Consider the following 13,793-nt stretch of genomic DNA (forward strand, 5'->3'; position numbering starts at 1 on the left):
CAACACCCAAGCAACCGTTCAAAAAGTACAATACCCGTTGGCTCGACAGTTGACTATCTTCTTCGATGATCAACACTCATCTTCATCTTCAGCCCAGAGCCTCACCCAGCGACGCTGTTACGCCTCCACGGACATAGATCGGCCACAACTTTTCGGAGATAGCATCATCCAGCCGTCACCACTACTTCCATAGCCTTCCGGAACTAGCTCGTTTCCGATCTTTGGATAGTAGAAACCACTAAGACGCGGAAGACTTGCGCACTCGATTTTCGCCTCCGACCTTTGAACGCGCCTCTCGAGGTCATTACCAATACCACGCGCTGTCGCCGTCGCCGGAATACCTACCAATCCACCATCCTCGGTCGGTCCCCAGCCCACCTTTATTCGCCTCCCTAGGCGGTACACCAAAACTACGGCCACCACGAACTGTTCCGTCAGGTACCTCCCAACCTTTCGTTGCCCAAGGTACTTTCCGGGAAAAGGTACTTGGACCATCACTTTTTAAGCTTCGACCTGCCACCGCCGCAGTACCCCCAGCAAATCGTATTCGAGACACCCAATACCTACCTTTTGCACCGAGTCCGCCCCTCCCCTCATATTCCTCTGTCGATTCCCCAGAATTTGCAGAGAATCCAAACCAGAGACAAAATCAAGAGAAACAGGGGGAAAAAGAAGTGCAGCACACAAAGGCAGCGCATATACGCACGCATTCCCTCACACCCCTCCCCCCTCTTTTTCTTTCTCTTGACACATTACAGCGGCAGCGCTGCTAGTCGAGACGCGGACTCGATCTCCTTTTTCGGGGCGCATCCGCCGGCTGCATTCAGTGGCCCGATTAAATAAGTACCCACAAAAAGGGTCGAGAAACGTTCTGGGAGCCACGGATCCCCTGCCTAACCCCAATACAACGTCTACTTCCAGCTGACATGAGGAGCGCCCTTCGCTGGTTCAACCCAACAAGTACCGAGGACCCAAGGGACCCGTCGACCCGGTCCACCGCCGCCGCCGCCGCCCACAACAGCGAACCCAGGCGCACGCTCAGCAGAAGTGACTGCGCCAGCGCCGATAATATTAGTTATCGTGCGTCGGCTTCCTCTTTCACCACTACAACACCACCACCACCTTCTGCCTCCGACAACATCTTCGCTTCTCCTTCACCAGGTTCTTCCAATTCGTCATCCCGCACTCCAAACTCTCCCTCATCACAACCCCTCACACCCACCGACCCCTTTGACGTTCGTGATTCCCGCGCAGGCCTCTGGTCCACCAAGCCAATCACCATTGCCACACCCACAAGCACGAGGGACCCTTCATCCACCTCCCCCTCAGGCCCCGCAAAGTCCAGCTTCGACAGAAACCCCTTTGCTCTTCCCGACGAGCTCCTCGACTTTGCTCCCATCCCAACCAAGAGTATCGATATGACCACTGGCCCAGCCATGGATTCGGCCATGGGTCGGAGTCGCCAGGACTCCTTTGTCAGCGCTGGTCCAAAGCCAATTTCTATGGCCAACCCCAACCGCGACCACGTCAACCGCCAGAGACGAGAGAGTCTCGCTGGCAGCCTCATGGGTGCTGGCGCGAGCTGGGGAGGAATGTCATTCGGCAGCTTCATTCGCGATGAGTATGTCCCCGCCTTCCTTTCTGGCCTCCTACAGTTATTTGCGTTACATACATGCTTCGGTGGCGACCATTGGCATGTCATCAGTCGCAGCGACGCTCGTGCGAGAATTACCGCTAACCGGTTCTACTAGCATCGCCATGGCAGGCACGTCACCGTTCGCACACCAAGCCTCGCCATCCTTCCACTCCGGTTCCTATCTGCCGAAGCTTGAGGCGAGTTTCATGAAGGACTTCACTTGTTGCGGTTTGAACTTGCCGAACCTTCACGATTTGTTACAGCATTATGAAGAGTCGCACACGCAACCCAGTCCGAACACTGCGCGCAATGCACCCTTTTCTTCCCAATTCGCCGCGATACCCACACAGCCCTCATCCAGGGCCAGCAGCGCAAGACCACAGACTCAGCAACAAAACACCACTTCTATGTCACAACTTGGTCAACCAAGCCGTCCGGGTTCCAACCTTGGCGGAGGCATGGGAGGTTTGGGGATGCAGCTTGGTCAGCAAAACATAGCTGGACAGCAGCATGCACAGATGTCGCAATTCGACGAGATGGATGCCGTCGGTGACATGGAGATGGATGATGCTTTGGGAACCATGGAGATGGACGATAGCCAGAGAACCATGTCACAGACTCGGCAAATGTTCGGCCAGCAACAGCGACCTCAGTTGCACGTCAACGCCTCGGGTCTCACTCAAGGACTGCGGACATCCCAGCCACCAACGCCTGCAGCTGCCAGCTTCGGGCTGCAGCACAACCCCACGGTATCATCTGTAAACACCCCAACGCTTACTACCCAGCAAACGCCACAGCAACAGCGCCCCAACAACGGTTTCCAGAACTCCCCGATGCAGCCCATGGACGATATGGACGACATGGACGACGACTTGCCAGGCATGCCTATGGGTGGCAACATGGAGCTTAACGGATCCAACTTTGGGGACGTGAGCTTTGGAAACTCTGCCTCCGAGTTCTGCATCAATGATCCTGGCAAACACCTGTTCAGCCCCGGAGGTGCTCTCACCAACCAGCAACGGGCAATTCAGGCACATCTCATTGGAATGGGTTTCGATCCCAGCCAGCCCAACAGTGCGGCGAACAAGGCTTTGATCCAAAAGTTTGGCGCAATGATGATTCCGGAGGAACACAAGCCATTCAAATGCCCGGTCATCGGCTGCGAAAAGGCGTACAAGAACCAGAACGGTCTCAAGTAAGTTTCCACATCCTGGCTGGTGTGTATGACATGTGGCTAATCAGGGTCCAAATTAGGTACCACAAGACACATGGGCACCAGACGCAACAGCTACACGAGAACGGTGATGGCACTTTCTCTATCGTCAACCCTGAAACTAGTACTCCTTATCCCGGTACTTTGGGCATGGAAAAGGAGAAGCCTTTCTCCTGCGACGTCTGCGGAAAGCGCTACAAGAACCTCAACGGTCTCAAATACGTAAGTTAATACTTGATGTTAGGAGTAAACGAGGTGCGATGACTGACAAAATAAATAGCACAAGGGACACTCCGCACCTTGCAATCCCGATTTCAAGTTCTTAGCCGCAGGGCTCAACAATCTCGCTAGCCTGCCGGGTCTTATGGAGAATTCGATGACCAACCTACCTGGAATTGGCGAAGACCAGATGATGTAAGGGATCAATCCGTCCGACGATTCCACCACACCCTATTCAAGTGACTTCGAGGCATCGCTGGGGTCACTGGGAACCGTACAGCACCCCGACCTCGGCCTCGGAATCACGACTAAATATCTCGGCCATGCGGTTGGTTTGCGGCATACGGAGCGGCGTTTGAATGCTTTTGCGGGCGGTTTTCAGGTCGATTGTCAGGTCGATCGAGTCTGTTCCCCATTTTATACCCTCATAGACTTACCAGTAACGCTTGCGATTCTTCGACCACGATACAACTCCTTTCTAGATTAATACAAGCCTCGGCAGCTTCGGTCGAGGTTAGACGGCTTTGAGGCCATCAGAGCAGGCCGGCAATGTTAGGTTTCTTTTGGTTTCTTCGCTTGTTTAGTTTTCTTTGTTGGTACTCGGCTGCCTATTTAGGTTTGCTTTACCATTCGTTTCCACTGCTTTGGGAGCAGGAGCGTGGTGAAGAAGCTGGTTTCACGTCGCGGGATGGATCCAGTCCTGTCCACGAATCGCGAGACTTCCGAAGAGGGAATTATGATGCTTCAGGGGAGGATGGAGAGGGAATGCGGCAATGATGGTCTGGAAAAGTCTTTGTATCTTTGGAGGCAACGAGTTGGAAGAAGAAGAAGCAAAACAGACGATTGAGGGCTGGATTGACTATAGGGCTATTGAATAGTCTCTTGTCGCTTTTTTTTTTTTGACTTTCTCGAGTCTCTTTCAAAAGAATCTTCTCTCGCCATATGCGAGGGATTTACGCTTGATTTACAGAGTGTAGGCGTTGCAGTAGGGCATCGGTTGGGAAAAGTTTACTCATGATTTTTATTTTCATCTCTTTTTCTTGCCTGCTTTTTTCGACAATCCCCCAAAATATAGACTGAACGAATGTATTGACCGAACAATTTGCATAAAAAAACTCGCGAGCAGAAAAGTAACCAGAAGCTTGGTGTGATTGTGTTTGTGGGATATCAATGTCTACCAGACAGCAACTCCAGCACGATTTGAGTAATGAAAAAAAAACCAGAGCCAAAGTCGCTCTATAAACCAACACCATACAATGCCTAAAACCATTAGCCACCACATAAGACATTTCTTCGTTACTTGTGATAACCATAAGAGAGGTGAGATTGTGCAAGCTGGCCAGTTTGCACCATAACCATGTTCACGTTATTGAGGACATCTTGCTAGTCCCTTCCTAAACATGATTCGCTTCAGCATATCGAGGTGGTGTATCAAGCCGCGCCTGGATGAATGACAAAAGCACCCATTTAGCTCATCTCCATGCCATCTTCGTCGTCGGCTTCACTGTCAAGTAGCTGCGTGTGGTTGCTACTCACACTCTCCTTCCGGCTGACGACAGAACACCCATCTCCAAACCGGGAACCTGCCAACCCGCCGACATATTCCAGTTCATCACCGCCGACGACGCGGCCCTCCATGTCGATTTCCTGAGAGAGTTCGACAAGCGCCGACCTTGGCAGGCGAAGGAACCCTTGGGTCCGTACGATACGACCCCAGTGTGTGAGACAGAACTGTGCAGCCCGCTTGCGGAGCCACTCTTCGTTCGCAAGTCCAGCACAGTGCCAGATGACGCAGGCATGGTCAACGTCGAGTTCTTTGGAGAGTCGGTTCACGCACAAAAGTCTCAGATGCGGAATGCCGTAAATGTTCGACATGACGAGAAGCCCAGCCACGTCAGACAAATCAGTAGTGGCACCGCTCTCGTTGACAGACGTTCCATGTATGCTGTCTGTGTACAAGTAATAAAGAAATGCCTTGACCACTGAATATGGCTCGGGGATGTGCATCTTCTTTGTGTGGAATTCCGCCATCTGGGAGTTGTATAACCGGGCGAAGTGTGGCCAACGAGCCTGAAGAATGAGCTTGTGGACGTGGATTGGTTGGGATGTAGGTGCGTCAGGCGCGAGCCAATTTTGGCCTGCAGACGCGTCTGCGACACGAGACATCATGTCGTCGTCTTCGTAGTCGCCTTCCAAGGCCGTGACGATGAAGTCAGTGCCGCTGCCGCTCTCCGGAGGATGATCAAAGAGTTTTGCCAAGTCAGCCCCGAGCCCTTTTGAGGGTTGGTCGACCACTCGCGTTGTCGGCCTTGATTCTATACGTGGCTCAGACGAAAAGTTGTTTCCTAAGAAGCCGTATCTACGAAGATCGATCTCCATTATGTCGCTACGAGTGACAAGTCAGAAACGCCCTTGTTTGATGGTTAATTGGGATTACTCACCTCAGGTATTCCTCGAACCCGTTGGGGCCCAAGTCCGAAGCGACAGGGTCGGTAGGACACCCGAGCAGCCATGCCTTAGTTCCGTCTTCGTTCATAGTACAGTAGTGCCATCGGTAGCCTGACTTGAAGATTTCGCGACCCTCAGCTAGCTTTTGCCATCGCAAGGTTCCCAAGTCCAGTGCTGCAAGGTTCCCAAGTCCAGTGCTGATAAGGAACACTCCTTGGAAGATAGTGGTGCTTAAAGGTGGTGCCATGAGTCAACAGGTGACGATATGCATATGCCAGACCCCTGTGAGGGTATGTTGGGTCCGGAAATGAACTTCAGAGATGAAATTGTTCCTGGGGCCATGGGTGAAAAGGTCTTGAGCTGAAAAGAAGGTGGGTTGACTTGTTGAGTCCGCGAGTTGGCGGCATACCCTGAGGAGCCTACTGCAGGTGGTGGATGCGCCATAGAATAAGGTTGTCTTGGCGATCCAACAGCACGGCTGGTGCCAGATTGACGATCGTAGATCCCGACGTGAGGCGCAGAATCAAAAGCCGGACTACCCTTGAGATCGAGCCACCAGAGGTCGCCAATCTTGTCCATGTCCTCAGACAATCCGCCGAAAACCCATACCCTGTCTCCATAAATGTAGGCAGAGTGGTCGAATCGACCTACGAAACGCCAAGAGCGGGACCAAGTGAAGGTCTTGAGATCGAGATAGCAGATATCGTCAAGCACGTAGTTGTCGTGACCAGTTATGCCTCCAACGATAAAAAGTTTATCTTCGTGCAGCACCGCTGCGTGTCTTGCTCGACCCTTGGGCACAGGACCAGTTACTGAAGGCTGTGTCCAGTGCGCGGTTTTCAGATCGAAAATGATCAAGTCGGAGAGATAGGTCCGGTGCTCGTTTTCGCCGCCAAAGACCAGAAGTTTGTCACCTTGGTATAGAGTGGCAGTATGACCTGGATTTTGTTAGATCGCGGCGGTGAATGGAGCCGCGCTCCGTGATCAAGACAACTTACCCATTCTTACGCCGGGAATATCGCCGTAGTTGTCAACCAAACTCCACTGGTGACTGACCAAATCCAGCTTGAGGACATGGTTGTAGACCTCGTCAGTGTACTGATCGAAGCCTCCGAAAGCGTAGATATGATTGTTGCCACAATATGTGACCGAGGCGTTGACAAGGCAAGCTGGTCGCTGACCCAAGGTCCTTGTTACCCTTGGACGATAGCCATCGAGGGTACCTCTACTCTTGATAGGAGAGTTGGGCATGATGTAGGTGTTGTTGCTTGACGCTGCTGAACCCGGAGTTTGGTCCATCGGAGAAGGCGAAGGTTGCGTGGATGTGTTCGAAGGCTGGTTGGGTGTCGATAGGGCCTGAACTGCCGGCCCACCGAAGAGGGATTGGGCCAAGGCCCCAGGAGTTGCTGGTGATGGCTGAGGCTGGGCCATGATGGGCAGCGAAGGTAGGGTGAATGCTAACAAATCATCTCAATCGTATGCGAGGTCGCGAAAGTGGTGCTGGCTACAGCGTGTAGTTGGCTGAATAGCGTGGGGACGCAGGAGTTGCGGCAGGAGCGGGCGACGCTTTTCTATCGAGTGCAAGTTCGACAGAAGGACGGCAAGCGACAGATGGGATGGGATGGGATGGGATGTCGTCGCACACCGGAGACTGGAGGTGGAGATTCGCAATGTTCCTGCATAGGTTGACAACCCAGGCCTCTTAATTAGGGAATCACGGGCCACCCTCCTGTCTCCAGCCTGCGTCTCTGTCGTGGCAACTGCAGACGGGCTGTGTGCAGGGGACCGGGAGGCTGCGCTTCGTTCATTGGCTTGCCCGATTTTCGGCGGTTGCGCCCGACTCGCAACGGAATCCACGTGACCCCAGTCACTCCTCCAACCTTACGTCAGCAAGCGAACAGTGGATAGTGACCCCATTACCTAAGGTAGGCAGTTTCTATGGCAGAGAAGTTTGACGGTGCAACGTCAGAAAGCCCCACTCATGTCAATTTGGCAACGCCGCAACGCTGGTCCAAGCGTCGTTGCCCGGCCGCGACGATGGTGGGGCACAAAGTAAATAAAAGATGATGAGAGCTCCTGTCCAGCTTCAAGCTTTCTTCTCTTTATACCAAACCTCTTCACTCCCGCTATCCTCTACTACCTTGAATCTGCTCTCCTACGCTTTCGCGCTGGGTCAAGCTTCTCAATCAAAGCCTTTTCACAAGAATAATCAAGTCCTCTAGATCTCATCGCTGTCCACAGCCATTTGGTCGCCCATCCGACTTGGAGCCTTTCTCGTGACGGCACTACTTCGAATATCGAGCACAACGACAGAATACTAACAGAACACGCCAAACATCCAGGAACCTTTCGATAGAGTCTCTTGGAGCTCTCATCACCTCTTCCCTCGGTGCGCCAAGTTGCACCCGTTGGAGATTTACAATTCGTTTTATCACGATACCCCACATACACTACTCAAAATGGCCACTGCATCGGTATCCACCCCCATCAAGTCCCACAAGGGTCTCTTTTCTTCCCGCACCGCCGGCGGTCGCATGCCTCTCACACCTTCGCCCCGTCAGCATTCCGCCTCCGTCTCGGTGAACCTGAACTCTTCCCCCTTCACCCCTGAGAAGCAGTCTGGCAGCGACGCCTACCGCGCATCAGGCAAGTCAACCTATGGTGGCAACCTCACTGCCCACTTGGCTAGATCCACCACCACCAAGTCGTCTCACCGCGACTCTCCCAAGTCCAACATTGCCAGGGGCGTTTCAACTCCTCGCAGAGCTCTCGAGCTTGGCCTGTCCGATTTCGCTTTGACCAGCTCCGGAACCTCCAAGACACCTTCCAGCGCCAAGTCCAAGAAAACCTCTCACAGGCAAAAGACCAGCAAGACGACTGTCAACTATGGCGGTGACCGCTTCATCCCCAACCGCAGCGCAAGCTCTGCTATTTCCAACGCCGGCAGCAGCAAGCTCGACCGACCCGACAAGCGCTCAAAGGCCAGCGTGAGCGAAGCATCCAACGTGCTTTCATCCGCAACAGAGGATGCCATCGCTGCCCTCGAGGGTCTCAACATTGAGGACGAGGAGCCTTCCACGTACTCTCGTCCTTCTCCCAACACGGTTGCATACCAAGATTCTCTCGCAACCGCTTGCGGAGTCAGCCTCAACACCCGCATCCTGCAATTCAAGCCTGCGCCCCCCGAATCTTCCAAGCCCATCGACCTCCGCCAGCAGTACAACCGCCCTCTCAAGCCTGCGAGCGCCACATCAGCCCAATTTCGCCGTCGCGTTGCCACTGCTCCTGAGCGTGTTCTCGATGCTCCTGGTCTGATTGACGACTATTACCTCAACCTTCTCGACTGGAGCTCCGGCAACCAGGTTGCCATCGGCCTTGAACGCAACGTCTACGTCTGGTCCGCAGACGAGGGAAGTGTCAGCTGCCTCCTTGAAACAAGCCCCGACACGTACGTCAGCAGTGTTAAGTGGTCTGGCGACGGTGCGTATGTCGGTGTTGGTCTTGGCACCGGTGAGGTTCAGATCTGGGACGTAGCCGAGGCCCAGAAGGTCCGTAGCATGTTCGGTCACGATACCCGGGTCGGTGTTATGGGCTGGAACAAGCACCTTCTGTCCACTGGTGCTCGCAGCGGACTGGTCTTCAACCACGATGTCCGCATTGCCGAGCACAAGGTTGCAGAGCTGGTCTCTCACACTTCAGAAGTCTGCGGTCTGGAGTGGCGCTCGGATGGCGCACAACTGGCCACTGGAGGCAACGACAACCTCGTCTCTATCTGGGACGCCCGCTCGCTCTCTGTGCCCAAGTTCACCAAGACCAACCACAAGGCTGCTGTCAAGGCCCTTGCGTGGTGCCCCTGGAACATGAACCTTCTGGCTACGGGTGGTGGCTCTTATGATCGCCACATCCACTTCTGGAACTCCACTTCTGGTGCTCGCGTCAACAGCATCGACACTGGCTCCCAGGTCACCAGCCTGCGATGGAGCCCTCACTACCGTGAGATTGTCAGCTCTAGCGGCTTCCCCGACAACTCCCTGAGCATCTGGAGCTACCCTACGTTGGTTCGCAACGTCGAGATCCCTGCACACGAGAGCAGAGTCTTGCACAGCTGCCTCAGCCCTGACGGTCAGATGCTTGCTACCGCAGGTAAGTCTTGGAAATGTGAAACTTGATAATGACAACTGCTAACCACTGTCACTCAGCTGCCGATGAGAGTCTGAAGTTCTGGAAGGTCTTCGAGAAGAAGGCCGGTGCCAGTGCCGGTGTTGGCAGCAGCACATCTTCGGCCAAGGCAGACATGGTCAAGCAGATGACCATCCGGTGAACGGTCCACCATCGACCAAGCCTGGCGAATGTCGGTCAAACGACGTCAATAAATGTAGGTATATCTCCTCTGGCATTTGTCGGTCATGGGTTCCTGGCGGTTGGGGTCATCTTCAGCGAGGAGTTTGGTTTTATTGCATCCGACTCTACGTGGCACGAAAGGGCTTCTCCACGGGAAACGAAATTGCTTGGTCATGAGTAACGACAGAAGATATCATTCATTGCTCTTTAGCATGGGACAGATTTGTTTTTGCAAAGGGATGCATCGTCAGGGACGTGCTGTAGTATTATAGAAGACGGCCGTAGTTAAGTAACAAGGACCGCTCTTGCAATAAAGAAAACCTGGTTTTTACCTTTTTCTCATGCCAATACCTTGATCCAGTCTGTTGACGACCATATTTGCTCAGCATCTCATGGTTCCTGAGGTGGGCTGCAGAATAATTTACTTTGACCAGAGTTGCTTGCCGAAGACCTGAGGTGCGGCTTACACCCCGCATTCCGGCTTCAATCCACTTTCCAGGTGGCTTATCGGGTTAATTAAGGCCTTATCAGTCCCTGCGGGTAGTGTGGATCCTTCAGCGATCATCGCGCGGGCAGTTTGCGGGCAGTTTGCAGTTGGCAGGTGCCTGAGCTCAGCCTTCCCACCGTGCGGCTGCCGCCTAAGCTTACTAATAGGCGAGCGCCTGCTTCGAGCCTCAAAACGAAACCCACCAAACAAAGGCAATCTTGACCCGTACACATTACCAAGCGAAAAACAGGGCCCAGCCAGACACCCTGTCTACATCTAAATTCCCCGATATCAACCAGCGAAACCTCGTCAGCAATCGATTGCGTATCCGCCGTTACCGATTTCACACAGGCGCATGCCATTTTGGGCAGCGAGAAGTGGCGGACTAAGCAGGCGGTTCCCCATCCATCGACAACCCAAGAGCAACCTTGTGAGGCGGACTTCGATTGAATACTCTCGACCATTTCCGCGACTTCGTTTCTCAACTTAGTCCGACAGTCAGGAAGGAGGGATCAGGTTGGAGAAGGTGCGACCACAAGATTCGCACATCCGTCTCGTCGGTACCGAAGCTTGACACTACTTTCTTCGACAAACACATAGTTGACGATTACGACGACGACCAACAAACGCCACCATGTCTAACAACGCGGTGGGTAACGTCTACTCACAGATCATCGATGAGGTGATAAATTCCTCTCGGGTCGATTTCGAGGAGGGTGGTGTTGATGAGAGCGTGCTGGAAGAGTTGAAGAAGGGATGGCAGGAAAAGCTCACTCAACTCGAGGTCGCGGCGTTTCCATGGGACCCCCCTAAGGAAGCTCCAGCTCCTGCTGCACCACCTCCGACTACGGCCGCACCCCCGCCTGCGGCTCCATACTCTCAGGCCCAGCTCAGTCCGCAACTCCCAGTGCCTGGTCTACCTCTGCCTGGCGGAAACCCGGCTCAGCAGGCCAGTAACATGCCTGTAAAGGAGGAGCCATACATCAAGCCAGAGCCTGGCATGCAGAACGTGCCGATGCCGCCATCTCAACAAGACAGCGCTGGGCTCGCAGCTTACCGAGCCGCTCAACATGTGCGCGGTCAGTTCGGCGAGAAAGGCGCCGCCTCCATGAACGCCATACAAGCCTCGGCGACCAACAGGCCTGCCAACCAACCGCCGCTGCCCCAGATGCCCGGCCAGCCTCAGCAACAGCAGCAACAGCAATACCGCCCGGGAGTTCCTCAACAGGGCCAGCCCCAGCAACGTCCACCTAGCAATGGTCAGCCAGGTGTGAATCCCTCGCAGACCGACGGTGCTGGTGACGACTTCGACTTTGAAGGTGTTCTGCTCCAACGCAACCCTGATGGGTCTCAACGCGAGATTGGACGTGTTGATATCGATCGCATGATTCACGCGCGGATTGCTGCCAACGCCAAAAGCATGGAGGGCGGCGGCTTGATGCTGCCTCTCAAGGAAGCCACGAGGCATTCGTCGGCTGCCACGGCGCGATCCAAGGGCAAGGAGCATGGTGGAATTGCCGGTTACGATGGTTACGACGATGACGAAGTTGATGAAGACGCAATCAACTCAGATCTTGACGACCCTGATGAAGACAAGGATGACGACGAGGTCGACGATGAGGGTCTTGGACACATCATGCTCTGCATGTACGACAAGGTCCAGCGCGTCAAGAACAAGTGGAAGTGCGTCCTCAAGGATGGTGTTCTCACCGTCAATGGCAAGGAGTACGTCTTCCACAAGGCCACTGGCGAGTATGAGTGGTAAAGAACCCGACGCGCTTTGCACGACGAATCGACGTTTTTCAGTCGTATAAGGAATGGAGTCTTTTCGATTCTACCACTACCACTTCATTGCCTACCCAATCTCGATCTTGTAGACTAGCAGAGGGCAGAGGCTAAAGATCAGCCACACGCCCAAAAATTCAGCATCGTTCAATTTGATTTTTTTTATCTTTCGGGATGGCTGTCGACGCTCAATTCCTAGTGCATTGCCTCGGAAACCGTTTGCGATGCAATGAGATTGGATTTCGCAGTATGGTCTCTGTCTCCCATTGCCATCAGGGAGCCCGACCTGTTACTCATACACACTGCAGTCCATCGCATCTCAAAGGCACATGCGTCTCGAAGCGCAAAGGCATGCTTTGGGAAACGATGGCCGTGCCATGTTCACGGAGGCCATATGGGACGGAGAGCTTGGCAAAGTTTGACCGAGGATGGATTTCTACAGGAGGAAAAGGTCAGCAGGAAGACTCGCTCCAGTTAAGCAAATAGAGAAGACGGATCAGAGCATATCAGGTTTTCTCCTCTACGTCGTCAGTCTCGGTGGGAATGCAGCAGACCCCTTTCTTTCATTGCACGACAAAAGACAATCAACAAAATGAAATTCAAACCCCCCAAGAAAGAAAAAACGTGTACAACAGCAAGCAATCATGAAATCGTTTCTGATTTTCTTAGAATAAAATCTGCTGCCACGGAATATGCTCGTCCTCTAAATATCTATCGGCCCGCTGCTCGGCCTCAATGTGTTGAAAGTGAAATGTCCCAATATCAGTCGACATGACCCTTTGTGAAACGTACCTTGCCGTCTTGTCTTAACCTGACGATGTGCTCCGTACTCCCGTGGCTATATTGCCCACAGCCTCAACTCCAATTCCCTCTCACCCTACATTCACCCCTTACACCTCGTGCCCTCTCGTGTGAGTGGCATCTATACAAGCATGTAGAAACCTCGGCAGCGTGCCGTGCCGTCTTTGGAATCAAATCAAACTAGACCTGATGAAAAATTTTCTTTCTCTCTCTACTCCGTACTCGCCTTGATGTCTCTGTTTCAAACTCTAACTTGCCCTTGCGGCTTCTTCCTTTCCAAAACAACTCCCCTCCCGCTGTGATGGCGTTTTGACAAGATGCCATGGACGAATGAGACAGGAGAGAGGCACAGAGGTGATCGATGTGCCAACGTGTGATCGATACCGCCCCCGGTGTCAGCCACGTCGACGGCGTCCCGAGCTAGCCATCCGGCCGTGTTTGATGATGTCTGTGATGTCGGTCTAGCACGCTCGATCCGTTCCGTGGAGTGAGGCTTACATTCCTCGTGGCGGGGAGTTAAGGTCTCTTGCGTACTCTATCTTGCACTTGTGGATGGGAGATGGTCAGGTCTATCCTCTACTGGACATGCCCTCGGTCTCATTCTCATTTTCATACAGCCTGGAATGTTCGGTAGCCTCCTCCTCCTCCTCCTCCTCCGGCACAAATTATCCAGAAGTGTCTCCAGATCGCATGTTCGCCGCACATCATCGATGTGTATGTAGTTGCTCATAAACATCAGCCTAGCATAGCTAGATGTCACCGGGTTCAAAGCAGAAGAAAACAGGAGGAGGGGTGCTTCGAGCCATTCTCCTCCAGATGCCCATTCATTGAGCAGGAGACATTGATTAACGTGCGAGCAGGGC

At 53.4% G+C, this 13,793-nt stretch overlaps 4 protein-coding genes across 4 annotated transcripts; 3 read left to right on the top strand and 1 right to left on the bottom strand.

Moving 5' to 3' along the window:
• Positions 1-926: 926 nt before the first annotated feature.
• On the top strand, positions 927-3,267 carry HER10_EVM0006284 (uncharacterized protein; the record flags this gene model as incomplete). Its single annotated transcript, XM_035475875.1, has 4 exons — positions 927-1,621; positions 1,752-2,831; positions 2,891-3,071; positions 3,130-3,267. 4 exons carry the CDS (start codon positions 927-929, stop codon positions 3,265-3,267), a joined length of 2,094 nt encoding a protein of 697 aa, XP_035337276.1.
• Positions 3,268-4,535: 1,268 nt separating this feature from the next.
• On the bottom strand, positions 4,536-6,947 carry HER10_EVM0004090 (kelch domain-containing protein; the record flags this gene model as incomplete). Its single annotated transcript, XM_035473744.1, has 4 exons — positions 4,536-5,454; positions 5,510-5,746; positions 5,779-6,454; positions 6,515-6,947. The coding sequence occupies 4 exons, from the start codon at positions 6,945-6,947 to the stop codon at positions 4,536-4,538; spliced, it is 2,265 nt and encodes a 754-aa protein (XP_035337100.1).
• A 691-nt stretch (positions 6,948-7,638) lies between these two features.
• On the top strand, positions 7,639-10,047 carry HER10_EVM0005292 (WD domain-containing protein). The gene is made up of 2 exons (XM_035474914.1): positions 7,639-9,659; positions 9,716-10,047. Exons 1-2 carry the CDS (start codon positions 7,976-7,978, stop codon positions 9,835-9,837), a joined length of 1,806 nt encoding a protein of 601 aa, XP_035337200.1. The 5' UTR covers positions 7,639-7,975; the 3' UTR covers positions 9,838-10,047.
• A 536-nt stretch (positions 10,048-10,583) lies between these two features.
• On the top strand, positions 10,584-12,738 carry HER10_EVM0009388 (transcription factor IIA). The gene has a single exon (XM_035478877.1). The coding sequence runs from the start codon at positions 10,979-10,981 to the stop codon at positions 12,107-12,109; it is 1,131 nt and encodes a 376-aa protein (XP_035337533.1). The 5' UTR covers positions 10,584-10,978; the 3' UTR covers positions 12,110-12,738.
• Positions 12,739-13,793: the final 1,055 nt, after the last annotated feature.

The sequence above is a fragment of the Colletotrichum scovillei genome (assembly GCF_011075155.1).
Source record: "Colletotrichum scovillei strain TJNH1 chromosome Unknown Contig00002, whole genome shotgun sequence".
Classification (NCBI taxonomy): domain Eukaryota; kingdom Fungi; phylum Ascomycota; class Sordariomycetes; order Glomerellales; family Glomerellaceae; genus Colletotrichum; species Colletotrichum scovillei.

Coding starts and splice junctions, on each gene's coding strand:
- HER10_EVM0005292 (XM_035474914.1), top strand. CDS start 7,976: ATGGCCACTGCATCGGTATCCACCCCCATCAAGTCCCACAAGGGTCTC. Junction 9,660..9,715: donor TCAGATGCTTGCTACCGCAG/GTAAGTCTTGGA, acceptor ACTGTCACTCAG/CTGCCGATGAGAGTCTGAAG.
- HER10_EVM0009388 (XM_035478877.1), top strand. CDS start 10,979: ATGTCTAACAACGCGGTGGGTAACGTCTACTCACAGATCATCGATGAG.